At 40.9% G+C, this 17,667-nt stretch overlaps 1 protein-coding gene across 4 annotated transcripts; it reads left to right on the top strand.

Moving 5' to 3' along the window:
• The first annotated feature begins 1,270 nt into the window (after nt 1–1,270).
• LOC112236305 (uncharacterized transmembrane protein DDB_G0289901) lies at nt 1,271–15,759 on the top strand. 4 transcript variants are annotated; one of them, XM_024404881.2, is made up of 13 exons: nt 1,271–1,353; nt 1,664–1,709; nt 8,096–8,198; nt 8,339–8,463; nt 8,632–8,702; nt 8,803–8,934; nt 9,586–9,678; nt 9,842–9,970; nt 10,305–10,433; nt 11,384–11,406; nt 11,524–11,558; nt 11,759–13,361; nt 13,728–15,759. In XM_024404881.2, the coding sequence occupies exons 2-13, from the start codon at nt 1,682–1,684 to the stop codon at nt 14,374–14,376; spliced, it is 3,120 nt and encodes a 1,039-aa protein (XP_024260649.2). In that variant the 5' UTR covers nt 1,271–1,353; nt 1,664–1,681; the 3' UTR covers nt 14,377–15,759. The 4 variants fall into 4 exon arrangements, with proteins under 4 accessions (XP_024260649.2, XP_042184225.1, XP_024260644.2 ...); XM_042328291.1 differs by having other exon boundaries at nt 1,272–1,353; nt 11,759–12,794; nt 13,260–15,759; XM_024404876.2 differs by having other exon boundaries at nt 1,272–1,353; nt 11,759–15,759.
• Nucleotides 15,760–17,667: the final 1,908 nt, after the last annotated feature.

The raw sequence follows: 17,667 nt of genomic DNA on the forward strand, positions 1-17,667 counted from the left end.
CTTGGTGGAAGAATGGGGTAACACAGACCGGAATATGTTCCTGGATTAATTCAATAGTATTGAGGAGTATACCACCTCAGGCATCTGCTTCATCAATGTCGTCCCCACAGCCATGGATTACAGGAAGCATCCGCATCGAGCTGCCGCTTTCAAGGAGCGGGAAACTAATCCAGACGCTTATAAGAAATCCCGCTATGCCCTCAGACGAACCATCAAACAAGCAAAGTGTCGATACAGGATTAAGATTGAATCCTATTACACCAACTCTGACGCTCGTCGGATGTGGCAGGGCTTGAAAATGATTACAGACTGCAACGGGAAACCCAGCTGCGAGGTGCCCATTGACGCGAGCCTACCAGACCAGCTAAATGCCTTTTATGCTCGCTTCGAGGTAAGCAACACTGAAGCATGCATGAGAGCACAAGCTGTTCCAGACGACTGTGTTATAACGCTCTCGGTATCCAGGGAGAGCTGGATACCTTTAAACAGGTCAACATTCACAAAGCCGCAGGGCTAGATGAATTACCAGGACGTGTACTCAAAGCATGCATGGACCAACTGGCAGGTGTTTTCACTGACATTTTCAACCTCTCTCTGACAGAGTCTGTAATACCTACATGTTTCAAGCAGACCACCATAGTCCCTGTGCCCAAGGAAGTGAAGGTAACCTGCCTAATTGATTACCGCCCTGTAGCACTCACCTCGGTGGCAATGCTTTGAAAGGCTGGTCATGGCTCACATCAACAGCATCATCCCGGATTCCATAGACCCACACCAATTCGCATACCGCCACAATAAATTAACACTGTTACAGTATCCATTCGGTTCGGGAGAGCATCTACCAATGCTTCACTACACCAAGTCACCTTCCTGATGGCCTCATGGGTGCCATCCCCCTTATGACACCAGTGTAGCCAATGGCAACATTTGCAAAATCAAGATAAAGTACAAATCTCTCTGTTATTGGCCATCTCATTTGGTTAAACAAAACATAATGAATGTTCTGTAATTTTACTATGTTGTAGTTAGATATGTTTTCAATGTTCTTTAATGACTTTGATATGCTGTTTTAACTCTAAAACCTCTTTCTTTGCATACCCTTTATTTTACAGGATGTTGTGCGTCAACCCTAAATTTAACAGAGGCATAGGCTAGCACAACATACGGAATAGTCTACCTCACAAGGTTTTCTAAACTCAGCTTTCTGTCTATTTTGAAGGTGTGTCTATTTTGTAGGTTAGGCCTATTTAAATCGAAAGTGAAGTTTTTGAGAGATTTATCAGCTCTGCAGTCAAGTGTCTGTTCGTATACATGTACACTCTACTGAAAGCTGCTCAACAGTTAACGAAAACGGTAAGCTTGGAATAAACTGTAAAGAAGGATTTACAACCCATTATAGTAAAATATTTTAGCCTATATGATTATTCACTTTCAGTGTTCAATTTTCCACTGCAAGATATGTCTATATAGTTAGGCGATTAACTCTAATATTTTTTGTTTCACTGTTTAGGAAGCGTTCAGCTCGATGCATTAGCCTAGATCTAAAAACGTTATTGTATTTACTTACTAGAAATGTATATTTTAATGTAGCCAACCCTACCAGTCTACAATTTAAATGACAATTTTTATATAAATATATTTCTCTCCTTCACATACTTTATAGTGAGTGATTTATGATGCCATGGATTCATTATGCACAACAGACACAGGTACCGTAACACATCACACACACACACACAGCAAAAATCTGTTGTTTCACACATTATTCTGAATTCTGCTGCTTTAAATACGACACACCAGCGCACGATTTCCCAAAAGCATCTTAAGGCTAAATTCATCATTAGAACGTAAGAGAATCTTTACATTTCCGAGCCGTTTCCCAAAACCACTTGAAATCAACGCCTGCCTTAGACCACTCGTAGAACAGCTGTGCCTCGTTAGATCACCTTCTGTCCTCCTGCGTCACTTTACACGCAGAAAATCTATGCTAAACATAGAATGAAGACGTTAATCAGTCTCTCTGTGACCACCGAAAACGTCCTAGATTAATATAAATAGCCGAAATAGTTTGTACCTAAGAGTATTAGTGCCAAGTGAAGATAACAAAAAATAAACAGTGATTGCTGGTGGTACTTCGATACATTATATTTGCATGTACTTGCTGCATGTACTTTAAAAAAGTTACATTATTTCGATAATAAAGTGCCATTATTTCGAGAATAGTTGCAATATTTCGAGAATAAAGTAGCAATATTTCGAGATTAAAGACAAAATGTTGAGAATAAAATCGACATTTTAAAAATAAAGTTACAGTCATATTTCAAGATTAAAGTATGGGCTTTGGTTATTAATTGCATGTCTCCCTGGCCCCCTGTTGCTGTGCGCGCCACTGTTGAAATACCTGAGGTAGAGATGACTGGTGAAACTATACTTCAGAATTTGCTTTAGTAACAAGGAATTTCTTTCTCTTTTAGCTCATAATAACCATATTATTATGTTTATTAAGACCTGGAAGAGTTTGTGCCACAGCTTGGGTCTTTTCAGAAGGAGAACCACGCAGGCATGGATGAGGTATTTCATCCAAATCTGTGTCCTTTGGTAGGTGTATCACCCTCGCAGTGGTGTAAAGTACTTAAGTAAAAATACTTGAAAGTACTACTTAAGTCGTTTTTGGGAGGTATCTGTACTTTCCTGTACAATTTTATATTTTTAACAACTTTTACTTCACTACATTCCTAAAGAAAATGATGTACGTTTTACTCCATACGTTTTCCCTGGCACTGGGAACTGCCTCTTATGTCTGAGTGTTAGTGTGCCCCTGGCTATCCGTAAATTTAAAAAACAAGAACATGGTGCCGTCTACTTTGCTTAACGTAAGGAATTTGAAATTATTTATACTTTTACTTTATATGCTTAAGTATATTAAAACCAAATACTTGTAGACTTTTGCTCAAGTATGATTTTACTGGGTGACTTTCCCAAGTATGACAGGTGGGTACTTTTTCCACCACTGCACACACGTTCAAACAGGCGTCACTGCACTAATATATGCAATTTTTAGCAGACGTTTTTATCCAATGCGATTTACATTCGTACGTGCATACACACCATTCTAACCACCATGGTGCGTTGTTAGACTGCGAATATAGATTCGTTTTGTGTCCTTCGAATTCGCTACAATGTTATCCTCAATATCCTGCGTATGCCAACACCTTGCATAGTATTTTAGAGTAACAGCTAGGCCAGCAGCCTCTATGTTACAACGAAAGGTTAATTTACAAATTTGTGCGTAATGGCATAGTGTTCTATGTAAACTTACAAGGAAGTAACCTCATACGTCTATGCTTATTATGTTGTGAATGTAAGTCACGGATTGGTGTGGAGAAGGATAGCACGTCCGTGTCGGGCTCATGGGCTGCCCGTAAACCCTGGTCATGGACTTTGCATAGCAACGGGGCAGGCTAAAGCCCCGTCTGAGACCGCAATTTTACGGTCCATTATTATAACCTAACAGATCTAGCCTCTAAGGTGAGCAAATGGTAGCCTAAATTAGTATAGCTGACACAAATAGCCTATAAGGGAGACAATATCCCTGTTTTTGGATAACCTATGCATCCTTCATTCCTCGCATCCTTGAAGACATCATCTATAGATGGATAGTGAAAGGAGATATTCTGCTAGGCTACCAACCCAGTCATGTCAGATCAGTGATTATTTATTTTTATAAACTGGGTGGTTCAAGCACTGGATGCTGATACCACACTGACAGCTGTGGTATATCAGACCTTACATCACGCATATGACTGGCAAAACATGTATTTTTACTGCTCTAATTACATTGGTAACCAGTTTATAATATCAATAAGGCACCTCAGGGGTTGTGTTATATGGCCAATATACCACGGCTAAGGCCTGTATCCAAGCACTCTGCGTTGCATTGTGCATAAGAACAGCCTTATTGCTTGAATAGCCTATCATAATTTATCCAATAGGCCTACTGTGTGTATATATAGATCAATGATTATTTCAAGAAAAGGCGAATCCCCACTGCACTGAGGCTAGGAAACACTGTCACCACCGATAAATCCACTATAAATAAAAGCATTTACGGCTGGCCATGCCTTCCACCTGGCTACCCTTACCCCGGTCAACAGCCCTGCACCCCCCAGAGCAACTTGCCCAAGCCTCCCCATTTCTCCTTCACCCAAATCCAGATAGCTTACGTTCTTAAAGAGTTGCAAAATCTGGATCTAAAATAATCCGCCGCAATTGTTGCAACCCCTATTACTAGCCTGTTCAACCTCTTTTTTTGTTTAGTCTAAAATTCCCAAAGATTGGAAAGTTGTCGTGGTCATCCCCCTCTTCAAAGGGGGAGACACTCTAGACCCAAACTGCTACAGACCTATATCTATCCTACCCTGCCTTTCTAAGGTCTTCGAAAGCCAAGTTAACAAACAGATCACCGACCATTTCGAATCCCACCGTACCTTCTCCACTATGCAATCTGGTTTCCGAGCTGGTCATGGGTGCATCTCAGCCACGCTCAAGGTCCTAAACAATATCATAACCGCCATCAATAAGAGACAATACTGTGCAGCTTTATTCATCGACCTGGTCAAGGCTTTCAACTCTGTCAATCACCACATTCTTATCGGCAGACTCAAAAGCCTTGTTTTCTCAAATGATTGCCTCGCCTGATTCACCAACTACTTCTCAGACAGAGTTCAGTGTGTCAAATCGGAGGGACTGTTGTCCGGACCTCTGGCAGTCTCTATGGGGATGCCACAGGATTCAATTCTCGGGCCAAATGTTCTCTGTATACATCAATGATGTCGCTCTTGCTGCTGGTGTTTCTCTGATCCACCTCTATGCAGGCGACACCATTCTGTATACTTCTGGCCCTTCTTTGGACACTGTGTTAACTAACCTCCAGATGAGCTTCAATGCCATACAACTCTCCTTCCGTGGCCTCCAACTGCTCTTAAATGCAAGTAAAACTAAATGCATGCTCTTCAACCGATCACTGCCCACACCTGCCCGCCCGTCCAGCATCACTACTCTGGACGGTTCTGACTTAGAATATGTGGACAACTACAAATACCTAGGTGTCTGGTTAAACCGTGAACTCTCCTTCCAGACTCACATTAAGCATCTCCAATCCAAAATGAATCTAGAATCGGCTTCCTATTTCTCAACAAAGCATCCTTCACTCATGCTGCCAAACATACAGTGGGGCAAAAAAGTATTTAGTCAGCCACCAATTGTGCAAGTTCTCCCACTTAAGAAGATGAGAGAGGCCTGTCATTTTCATCATAGGTACACTTCAACTATGACAGACAAAATGAGAAAGAAAATCCAGAAAATCACATTGTAGGATTTTTAATGAATTTAATTTGCAAAATATGGTGGAAAATAAGGCTTCGTCACCAAAGCCCCATATACTACCCACCACTGCGACCTGTATGCTCTCGTTGGCTGGCCCTCGCTACATATTCGTCGTCAAACCCACTGGCTCCAGGTCATCTATATGTCTTTGCTTGGTAAAGCCCCGCCTTATCTCAGCTCACTGGTCACCATAGCACCACCCACCCATAGCATGTGCTCCAGCAGGTATATTTCACTGGTCAAGCCAATTCCTACTTTGGCCGCCTTTCCTTCAGTTCTCTGCTGCTAATGACTGGAACGAACTGGAGTGATAGAGCACCAGCTGTCTGAGCAGCTCACAGATCACTGCACCTGTACATAGCCCATCTGTAAATAACCCATCCAACTACCTCATCCCCATACTGTTATTTTATTTGTATTTTTTGCTCCTTTGCACCCAAGTATCTCTACTTGCACACTCATCTTCTGCACATCTATCACTCCAGTGTATAATTGCTAAATTGTAAATATTTTGCCACTATGGCCTATTTATTGGCTTACCTCCCTTATTCTACCTCATTTGCACACACTGTATATAGACTTTTTATATTGTTTTATTTACTGTATGTTTGTTTATTATATGTGTAAGTCTGTTGTTTGTGTCGTACTGCTTTTCTTTATCTTGGCCAGGTCGCAGTTGTAAATGAGAACTTGTTCTCAACTAGTCCACCTGGTTAAATAAAGCTGAATTAAAATAATATAAATTTAAAAATGAATGTATTCAAACAGCTCCTTAGATTAGCTGCTTTGCACAGCAGGAGTTGTCTCTCATCCCACATACATTTGCATAAAATCCCTGCTTAATTTTTCATCCCTCCCACAGCTGTTGGATAGGTTTATAATTTACTTTCACTTGTCCACTGTACCATACCATTATCCTATAGGTTAAGGTATTCAATTAAGGTATTCAATCTAGTGGGCAATACAGGTTTATAATGGTCTGCAAAATTGCAGTGTTGTAGCGAATTTGGAGAGCAGCTTGACATGGGACACATACACACTCATAGTCTCCAGGATCCCAAGATAATTTGTTTTTTGAGAATGCCTACATAGCCTACTAGCATATAGTCGTTAGAAGGATAGTTGCCATATGGGGGAAATACTACTGTTTGTAATGCACCACGGATAAGGTCATTAATAGTTGCCATTTTAAGGTGTTCGCTTAGGCTACGCAGCAGAATTTGGAGGGCGGACTGACTGGGACTCAACCCCAGTTCTCCTCTCATTCAGCGACAGTGCCAAGAAAGTTTTTAGTTTGTGCTCATAATGCACTAAGGCATTAGAAGAGTGTACTGCATGCCCATAGTTGAAATTGCCAGGGGAAAACTTGGTGTGTGTGTGTGAGTTGTTAGATCATTAGATTGATAAGGGTGAGTGCGCAGTGACGCCTGTTTGAACTAGTTTATTAGATCATTAGATTGATGGCCATTTGTTTGGTTTGCCCCTACTTTACCCCCCACACACACACACACACACACACACACACACACACACACGCACACCTGCATACACAAAATTGTTAGACTACTTGTTAGATATTACTGCACTGTCGGAACTAGAAGCACAAGCATTTCTCTACACTCGCATTAACATCTGCTCACCATGTGTATGTGACCAATAACATTTTATTTTATTTGACACACACAACCAACTTGTCTCTAACTATGTATGTAACCACTGTTCCTCCTGAAAATAATCTGTGGCACAGATCATGTAGTAAAATAGCAAGGATTTCCTTGTCATTAAAGACAATTCTAAAGTATAGTTTCACCAGTCAGCTACCTCAAGCATTTCAACAGTGGCGTGCAAAGCGACAGGGAGCCAGGGAGACATGCAATTAACCAAATTCCATACTTTAATCTTTAAATATAACTGTGACTTTATTCTCAATCAAATTTTTCATTTATTCCCGAAACATTGCCACTTGTCACGTCTACTCCTGCTCCCTCTCTCCAGCCTTCAACATCGCCATTCTACTAACCACTGGCCCTGGCAACCAATATTACGCACACCTACTCCCCATCATTAAGCACACCTACTCCCCATCATTAAGCACACCTACTCCCCATCATTAAGCACACCTACTCCCCATCATTAAGCACAACTGGACTTTATCATCACCTTGATTACCTTTAGCCCTCAGTAGCCTCAGTATTGGTTTGTTTACATGTTCAGTACGCATCTCCTCTTTTGTTCATTTGCCTTGCATCATTGTTATTTAACTCTCCTCACTGCATATACATGACACCACTTTATTCTCAAAATATTTCCACTTTTCTCGAAATATCGCCACTTTATTCTCAAAATAAATACTGTTACTTTATTCTCAAAATCAATATTTCCACTTTATTCTCAAAATATTTCCACTTTATTCTCAAAATATTTCCACTTTTCTAAAGTACAGTCACGCAAGACAAGACTGTATAGCAAATATCCATATTTTAAAAGTTGTGAACAGAACACTTTGGTATAGCCTAGATTTAATTTTCTTGAAAATATATGTGGTGTGAGGAGTCTTAGGAAAATCTGGCTAATACCTGGCAATCATTAATTGAACAGGTATAAATTACATGTTTGTAAGTAAATGTGTTAAATTTGTGAACACAAACAAGTCAATATCCCACAAAAGCCCTTAAGCTTTATATGAGACTAATTGATGTCCTTGATTTAGGCTACCATCCCCATGGTTTGATTAATCAAGGGGCAACCTGTTATTTGAACAGTGTGCTGCAGGTGTTCTTCATGACCAAGGACTTCAGAGAGGCTGTTGAAAGGTTTGGATCTAGGCTCACTCGTGCGCAAAGGATATTTTCTCCCCATGAAAATGTCAGAACCTGACTTGTTATACTTTGATATAAATGGTAATAAAAATAGTACAATTAGTCAGTAACAGATCTCAATTGTCTCCCCACAGTCAAGTATTTCCTAATGATCAAGAACAAGAGACCATTGATCACAAGCTTAAAAGGCTGTTTCAAAAATTAAAAGAAAAAGAAGCTGACACAAAGGACATTTCTTGGACATTGGACATTCAAACCGGTAAGCTGAGCTGCTGAGAAAAAGAAGCATTTTATCCACAACAGCTTGAGCAATTGCAATTGTCGTGGTGTCATCATTGTACAACTCCAATTATATCACTACTGGAGTAGTGATACGTTGTTCTATTTGTAGAATATCATATGATCTATCATTGTGTTCTTCCCCCAGTATATGAGCAATGTGACGCTGCTGAGTTTTTTGAGAAGATTTTAAACACGGTCAAGAATAATGTGTCTAAGGTATTGCATTACTGAGGTCATATTGTACAAAACCTTTAAGGGGAACATTCAATTATGTAAATGTTTACATTATAAGAATATTATATGTTTGTGTCTTTAGATCTTCGAAGGACAATTGTCGCACACTATCTCCTGTGCAAATAGTCATATTTCCAATATTGAACCTGGTCCATTTTGGGTTCTGCCCCTCTCCATGGACGTAACCTTAGGCCCTGGTCAAAGCTACAGTGTGGTATGGAAAATATATAACACAGGTAACTGCCAAAATAAAGGAAGTGTCTTAATCAGGTGTTGGGCCACCACAAGCCAGAATAGCTTCAATGCACCTTGGCATAGATTCTACAAGTGTCTGGAACTCTATTGGAGGGATGCAACAACATTTTTTTTTTCTCACAAGAAATTCCATAATTTGGTGATGGTGTTATAAAACGGTGTCTCGGGTGTCGCTGTAGAATCTCCCGTAAGTGTTCAATTAGGTTGAGAACTGGTAACTGAGACGGCCATGGTATATGGTTTACATAGTATTCATGCTCATCCAACCATTAATTGACCACTAGTGCCCCGTGGATGGGGGCATTGTTATTCTATGGGGGCACAGCCATGGTAGCCAAGTAATGGCCAGAATAATGGCCTACCTAGCATTTTTATACATGTCCCTCAGCATAATAGGGATTTTAATTTCTTAATTAACTCGGGAACCACACCTATGTGGAAGCAACTGCTTACAATATACTTTGTAGGCTATCCCACATTTACTAAAGTGTTTCCATTATTTTTGCAGTTACCTGTAGCAGCTCAGTGTTTGGAAACAAGGCAAATATGAAAATATATGTCAGGTGGTACAAGAGAGAATATTTACTAATGTGTCTGTATGCGTTTTCAGAATGACGGGTTTGAGGAGTTTTTTGAGAAATCAACTATCACTGGGGACAAGCTGTACTGTGCTAAATGCAATAAAGAAGTGGAAGCAACAACTGTGAGTAATACCTTTAAAGTTGTCTTTTAAAATCACTCATTGTATCACAAGTCTCTGGAAGGGTGTCACAAGCTTTTCAAAGCACATTGACGGTTCAAAGGTCACTGTATCTTTATTTAGAGACTGTAATAATAATGACTGAGAGTGGGTTTTGTTCCACCAGGCATGTAAGATGGTACATCACCCAGAGATTCTGACTCTGCTACTCAAGAGGTTTGAGTTTGACTACCATAGGATGACATATGTCAAAATCAACTGCTCTGTGGACGTTCCTCACAAATTACAGACAGAGGTAACTACAAAACGGTCTTTATTTGATAGGTTGTTTATCACAGATTGTATCATGGAGGTAAGCCTTGGTAAGTGTTAGACCTACAATCACTTCTATATTAGATAGATCTCTTGAACTGTGGCTAGCATTCTAACCTCAAGACCAAAATGTTTGAACTTCAACTACCCAGTTGGAGTACTCCTGAAAGGTTTCTGCAATATTTTATTTAGGCAAGGACAAGTAGCACAAGGTGACATAACCGATTTTTATAATTTTTATTCTCTCCTACATAAATGTTATATTTTCATCTGTAGTTCATGGAATATATTTTCTATTGTCTGATTGCTCTGAACAGAATGGGGCATATGAACTCTATGCAATTGTGGACCATGAAGGAAATCTAAGAAGTGGACATTACACTGCTACAATCAGGTCCTATGAGGATCAGAAGTGGTATTTGTTTAATGACAGCAACGTAAGCCTGGTAAGGGGGATTTAAAAATACAGCAGGGAAAGTATACTGGTAGATGGACAATAGGGGGTGGGCATAGGCCTACTGTAAACAGAAGTGTGTGTGTGTGTGGGGTGGGGGGCATACAGTATGTGCTCTGGAGTCGAGAGTTTTACAGCTTGACCAGACTCCGGCTCAGTAAGGAAGAGTTATTACATTGTTGTTGTAAATATTTTATAGTGCCATTTTGTTTGGCTATGAAATGAACTAGACAAAGGTATAACTGAAGAGTTTCCAAAAAGCTATACCCACCAATTTTTCACATTTGTGTTTTTTCATCAGAAATGATTGCTTAGGGGTACCTTCATGTGTGTGTAAAATATTACTGTTCTCATATTTTTGTAAATTTGTCTGTGATATGTTGTTGTCTTACCTAGCTATCTTAAGATTAATGCACTTACTGTAAGTCACTAAGGATACATTTACAAATGTAAATGTTTTACATACTGATTTAATTATTTTACTATTTCTACATTAATTTATAAAAATGTAGGTATTAGTTACATTTGACTGTGTAAAACCTAGCAGTTCTACTCATTTCTCTGAGTGGGAGTTGGATGTATAGTATTTTGCAAAAAAAAAATAGGATTATTTGTCTCTCTGAAAGAAAAAGAAAAACCATCAAGTGACAGATTTTAATGAACCCCATGCCATGATTATATAGTGAAAGACCATACCAATCTCATTCTTAATTTCTATAAATAATAAAAGCTCATTTACAAAAATTACTGAAAATGGATATATGCGTTTTGGAATGAAACCATTAAAGTTAATTTACTCAAATGTATCCAAATTCAGGTGTGATGAGAAAAAATTGAATATATTTTAATGTTGAATATATTCACCAACACAAATGCAACACTCAATATGTAATGCAGCTGCACATTCTCTTTCTCCCCCGCCCTGCCCCCTCTTCCATATAGATCACATTGGAACCAAACTTAAGGTAAAATGCACCCCGTTTCATCATTGTGTGTGTGTCCATAAAATTAGATATACTTGCCAAAGTTATGATCTTAAATCATATAAAAATGACCAATATGATTTTTTTCTCTCACTTTAGATCACAAAGTGCTTATCTGCTTATTTATAGGACATGTAAGTTATCAAATATTACCTTTTTGATATGTTTTACTCCTCTTGTCATACAACCTAAAATATCAATATTCTTCAATTGTTTTCTTATTGTTGTCTTCCCATTCTTCCATGATCTATTTACATCTGTAGCCCTAAATATCACAATTTTTAGTTCTAGTTCTGTAGTATCAATTACTGTAAAACTGTGACACGTATTGCAGGTGGATACAGACAAGAAGAGGATAAGAGGTCAGTTGGAAACAGAGAGGAAGATGGAAAGAGTGTATGTGGAAAGAAAGAAAAAGAGGGGGAGAAGAAGTTGTCAGGTGGAAACAGAGGAGACGAGGAGGGGAGCTCATGGTCAAAGAGAAGAGGAAATGAAAAGGATGCAGCTAAAAAGAGACCAAAACTTGAATGGATTGTAAATTATATTTACTCATACATAACAACATTTGGACCATGGAGAAAAAGAGGAGAATATACAATTGATCCAGATGAAAATAAAGGAGAAGGGGGCAAAAGTACAGATGGAGAGAATGGAGATGGAGGGAAGGAGAGGTCAGGTGGAAACAGAGAAAAAGATGATAAGATGTCAGGTGGAAACAGTGAGGAAGAGAATAAGAAGTCAGGAGGAAACAGAGAAAGAGATGATAAGATGTCAGGTGGAAACGGTAGAGACGATGATAAGAGGTCCGGTGGAAACAGAGGAGGAGAAGGTGTTGAGAGGTCAGGTGGAAACAGAGTAAAAGATGATAAGATGTCCGGTGAAAAAAGTAAGGAAGAGGATCAGAGGTCAGGTGGAAACAGTAAGGAAGAGGATCAGAGGTCCGGTGGAAACAGTAGAAAGGATGATAAGAGGTCCGGTGGAAACAGAGGAGGAGAAGGTGTTGAGAGGTCAGGTGGAAACAGAGAAAAAGATGATAAGATGTCCGGTGAAAAAAGTAAGGAAGAGGATCAGAGGTCAGGTGGAAACAGTAAAGAAGATGATAAGAGGTCAGGTGGAAACAGAGGAGAAGATGATAAGAGGTCAGGTGGAAACAGTGTGGAACATGGTACAAGGTTGGGTGGAAACAATAGTGAGGATGATGACAGGTCAGGTGGAAACAGTGAGGAAGAGGATAAGAGGCCAGGTGTAAACAGTGAGAAAGAGGATAAGAAGGCAGGTGGAAACAGAGGAGAAAATGATAAGAGGTTAGGTGGAAACAGTGTAGAAGTTGATACAATGTCAGGTGGAAACAGTAGTGAGGATGATGACAGGTCCGGTGGACACAGAAGAGGAGAAGGTGATAAGAGGTCAGGTGGAAACAGTGGGGAAGAGGATAAGTGGCCAGGTGGAAACAGTGAGAAAGAGGATAAGAAGGCAGGTGGAAACAGAGGAGAAGATGATAAGAGGTTAGGTGGAAACAGTGTAGAAGTTGATACAATGTCAGGTGGAAACAGTAGTGAGGATGATGACAGGTCCGGTGGACACAGAAGAGGAGAAGGTGATAAGAGGTCAGGTGGAAACAGTGGGGAAGAGGATAAGAGGCCAGGAGGAAACAGAGAGGAAAAGGATAAGAGGTCAGGTGGAAACAGTGGAGAAGATGGTAAGAGGTCAGGTGGAAACAGTGAAGAAGGTGATAAGAGGTCAGGTGGAAACAGAGGAGGAGAAGGTTATAAGAGGTCAGGTAGAAACAGTGTAGAAGTTGATACAAGGTCAGGTGGAAACAGGTATGATGACAGGTCCGGTGGACACAGAAGAGGAGAAGGTGATAAGAGGTCAGGTGGAAACAGTGAGGAAGAGGATAAGAGGCCAAGTGGAAACAGAGGAGAAGATAATAAGAGGCCAGGTGGAAACAGAGGAGAAGATGATACAAGGTCAGATGGAAACAGTAGTGAGGATGATGACAGGTCCGGTGGAAACAGAAGAGGAGAAGGTGATACGAGGTCAGGTGGAAACAGTGGGGAAGAGGATAAGTGGCCAAGTGGAAACAGAGGAGAAAATGATACAAGGTCAGGTGGAAACAGTAGTGAGGATGATGACAGGTCCGGTGGAAACATAAGAGGAGAAGGTAAGAGGTCAGGTGGAAACAGAGGAGGAGAAGGTTATAAGAGGTCAGGTGGAAACAGTGTAGAAGTTGATACAAGGTCAGGTGGAAACAGGTGTGATGACAGGTCCGGTGGACACAGAAGAGGAGAAGGTGATAAGAGGTCAGGTGGAAACAGTGAGGAAGAGGATAAGAGGTCAAGTGGAAACAGAGGAGAAGATAATAAGAGGTCAGGTGGAAACAGTGAGGATGAGGATAAAGGTCAGGTGGAAACAGAGGAGAAGATGATACAAGGTCAGATGGAAACAGTAGTGAGGATGATGACAGGTCCGGTGGAAACAGAAGAGGAGAAGGTAAGAGGTCAGGTGGAAACAGTGGGGAAGAGGATAAGAGGCCAGGTGGAAACAGTTAGGAAGAGGATAAGAGGTCAGGTGGAAACAGTGGAGAAGATGATGAGGTCAGGTGGAAACAGTGGAGAAGATGATAAGAGGTCAGGTGGAAACAGTGAGGAAGAGAATAAGAGGTCCATTGGAAACGGTAGAGAGGATGATAACAGGTCCGGTGGAAACAGAAGAGGAGAAGGTGATAAGAGGTCAAGTGGAAACAGTGCAGAAGAGGATAAGAGGTCAGGTGGAAACAGTGTAGAAGATGATACAAGGTCAGTTGGAAACAGTAGTGAGGATGATGACAGGTCTGGTGGAAACAGAAGAGAAGGTGATAAGAGGTCTGGTGGAAACAGTGCGGAAGAGGATAAGAGGCCAGGTGGAAACAGTGAGGAAGAGGATAAGAGGTCAGGTGGAAACAGTAGATAGGATGATAATAGGTCTGGTGGAAACAGTAGGGAAGAGGATAAGAGGTCGGGTGGAAATAGTGAAGAAGATGATATTATGTCAGGTGGAAACAGTAGAGAAGAAGGTGATAAGAGTTCTGGTGGAAACTGATGGGGGAGAAGGGGTTTAGAGGTCAGGTGGAAACAGTAAGGAAGAGGATAAGAGGTCAGGTGGAAACAGAGGAGAAGATAAGAGGTCTTTTTTGAGGGCAAACCTGTGGCAATCTTTCTGCAGTTTTGTGGAAAATTTTAGGCAAACTAAATAATGTGACACAAAATGTTGCCAGAAGTTTGCAAATGTTTGCCACTAGTAGTGAATCTGCGGCAAACCTTTGGCAACGGTAATATGTATTGCCACTAGTGGCAAACAGTTCGCCAGAGGTTTTTTTCTTGCAAACAATTCTCTTAAGATTCTATTTGATTCTGTGGCAAACATGTGGCAACAATATATAGTGGCAAACAGTTTACCAGAAGCCATTTCGGGTGAGCACACGAGTTCCAAGACCAGGAATCGTTGATGACTAATCATGGGGATTACAAAAATAGTTTGGAAAATGGAAACCAAGTTATCTAGCTCGCTACCTACCAAAGTCTGCTGCAACAAATTCCTTTTTGTTACGTTAATTAAACTTCCTCATAAACTTTAAAATTGTTAGCTGATAATTATCACTGAGAAGCATATGAAAGTCATACAGTCAATGGTTCTGTATTTCTACATTGTTTAGAGGTCTACTCTAAACATGAGACACATTTCAGCCAGCTTCCTGTTACAGTATTACTACATCCCATACATCCAGTACATGCCATTTGATGTACACCTTGATCTGAAATACCAGTTTTGACATGACAATGAACACAGCAGGGGAGTTGGCTAAACACACAAACATATCTGGTACCAGGCTAGTCTACCACTGAGTCAAATTAGAAACACTCTTTCCACAACAGAAGGAAGAAGAGGTCGCCAGATTATATATAATGCTGCTCCATAGTAAATGACTTGCTAGGTGTCAGTAATTGCCTCTTACATCAGAACACCTGACAAAGCCTGGCCTTTGACCCTACCCCTCCCTCTCCAGTACCAGGGGTCAGTACAGACCCCACTGTGGCTGCAGTCCTGGGGGTCAGTTCTGCTGTCTGTCTCCTGGCTGCCCTGATGGTGGACTACAGGAGGTACCACTCCTGCAGTTGCACTCGACTCAATGTGATGTGAATGACTGCTGATGGAAATTCAGAATCCATTAGGGATTTTTTTGTTTGTTTATTGTCTGAACTTAAAATTCATTTCATGCATGTTCAGAAATTGTTGAGACTGTCAACAAGATATGTATTGTTCGTGCATACATTTTTGATAAAAGCACCAAATTTGGAAGAGATGTAGATTTGTGTTCCTTGAAAATATTTATATCTGGCGCCACCCCAAATTTGGTCCCTGGGGGACATTTCAGCCATGTCTCTAAACTGCCCCAATTTGAAAGGGATAGCTTCTTCAGGAGATTAATGATCATAGTAATGACATTAATAAATGAAGATATGCATGTATTCCATCACAAACTTGACATTCTTAAAGAGACAGTGTGCACCTTTCAACGTAATATATCTCAATTGGAAACAGTGCTTTTACACAATGTAGACACCTAATATTGCTACAAATTCATTTTTAATTTCAATGAAATTTTCTATCAACATTTAGCTTTTATAATAAACAAATATATTTACAAGGCACAACATGTGCTTCAAAAGGACAGAATTCATATAGGCCCAATAAAGGCTGTATCAATCCATTTAAAAATCGTATGTCTGGTGCTCCTAAATTGTATGTGGTGCAATCTTTTGAAGTTGGGAGCAGCAGTGCTATTTTGAGATGACCGCAACAAAGACAGCACAGAGCTAGATCTAGGTACCCTAATAAGATTTAGATATGTATCCACCCCAGATCTGGCCCCTGGGAGCCATGGAAGCCATCTGACTTAATGGCCCCAGACTGAATGGCAACAACATCTACTCCAAACTGACTCAACACAGGGGCACCCCAGGGGTGTGTCCTCAGTCCTTTGCTGTACTTCTTCACCCATGACTGCGTGGCTTTGCACAACATCATCAAGTTTGCTGACGACACCACGGTTGAAGGCCTGATAACCAACAATGACAAATCAGCCTATAGGAAGGAGGCAAGTGAACTTGCATTGTGGTATTATGAACACAACCTCTCCTTCAACATCAGCAAAACTTGACTTCAGGAAGCAGAGGAGAGAACATGCCCATTCCACATCAACAGGACTGCCATAGAGAGAGTGACGAATTCTAAGTTCCTCGGCATCCACATCACCGAGGACTTGTCATGGACCAACAACACCACCCCTACCTTGTCACAACACAACTGATTGGCTCAAACACATTAAGAAATAACCAATAACCAGGACGTGCACGCACTGACCGGCAAGTGTCTTCACTGATATTTTCAACCTCTCCCTGTCCGAGTCTATAATACCAACATGTTTCAAGCAGACCACCACAATGACTGTGCCCAATAACAGTAAGGTAACCTGCCTAAATGACTATCAACCTGTAGCACTCACGTCTGTAGCCATGAAGTGCTTTGAAAGGCTGGTCATGGCTCACATCAACACCATTATCCCAAAAACCCTAGACCCACTCCATTTTTTATTTATCCGTTATTTTACCAGGTAAGTGACTGAGAACACATTCTCATTTGCAGCAATGACCTGCGGAATAGTTACAGGGGAGAGGAGGGGGATGAATGAGCCAATTGTAAACTGGGGATTATTAGGTGACCGTGATGGTTTGAGGGCCAGATAGGGAATTTAGCCAGGACACCGGGGTTAACACCCCTACTCTTACAATAAGTGCAATGGGATCTTTAATGACCCTTTAATGATCCAATTTGCACACCGCCCCAACAGATCCACATGTGATGCAATCTCTATTGCACTCCACACTGCCTTTTCCCACCTGGACAAAAGGAACACCTATGTGAGAATGCTGTTCATTGACTACAGCTCAGCATTCAATAGTGCCTTCAAAGCTCATCAATAAGCTAAGGACCATGGAACTAAACACCTCCCTCTGCAACTGGATACTGGATTTCCTGATGGGCCACCCCCAGGTAGTAAGGGTAGATAACAAACATCCGCCTTCTCAACACAGGGGCCCCTGAGGGGTGCTTGCCCAGTCCCCTCCTGTACTCCCTGTTCACTCATGACTACACGGCCAGGCATGACTCCAACACCATCATCAAGTTTGCCGATGACACAAC

This window comes from Oncorhynchus tshawytscha, linkage group LG10, assembly GCF_018296145.1.
Source record: "Oncorhynchus tshawytscha isolate Ot180627B linkage group LG10, Otsh_v2.0, whole genome shotgun sequence".
Taxonomy (NCBI): domain Eukaryota; kingdom Metazoa; phylum Chordata; class Actinopteri; order Salmoniformes; family Salmonidae; genus Oncorhynchus; species Oncorhynchus tshawytscha.

Bases quoted from the DNA above. Each gene is read 5' to 3' on its own strand.
- LOC112236305 (XM_024404876.2), top strand. From the start codon at position 1,682: ATGGATTCATTATGCACAACAGACACAG. The intron at 8,199-8,338 runs GTTTGGATCTAG...GTCTCCCCACAG, and splicing joins TTCAGAGAGGCTGTTGAAAG to TCAAGTATTTCCTAATGATC. The intron at 8,703-8,802 runs GTATTGCATTAC...TTGTGTCTTTAG, and splicing joins TCAAGAATAATGTGTCTAAG to ATCTTCGAAGGACAATTGTC.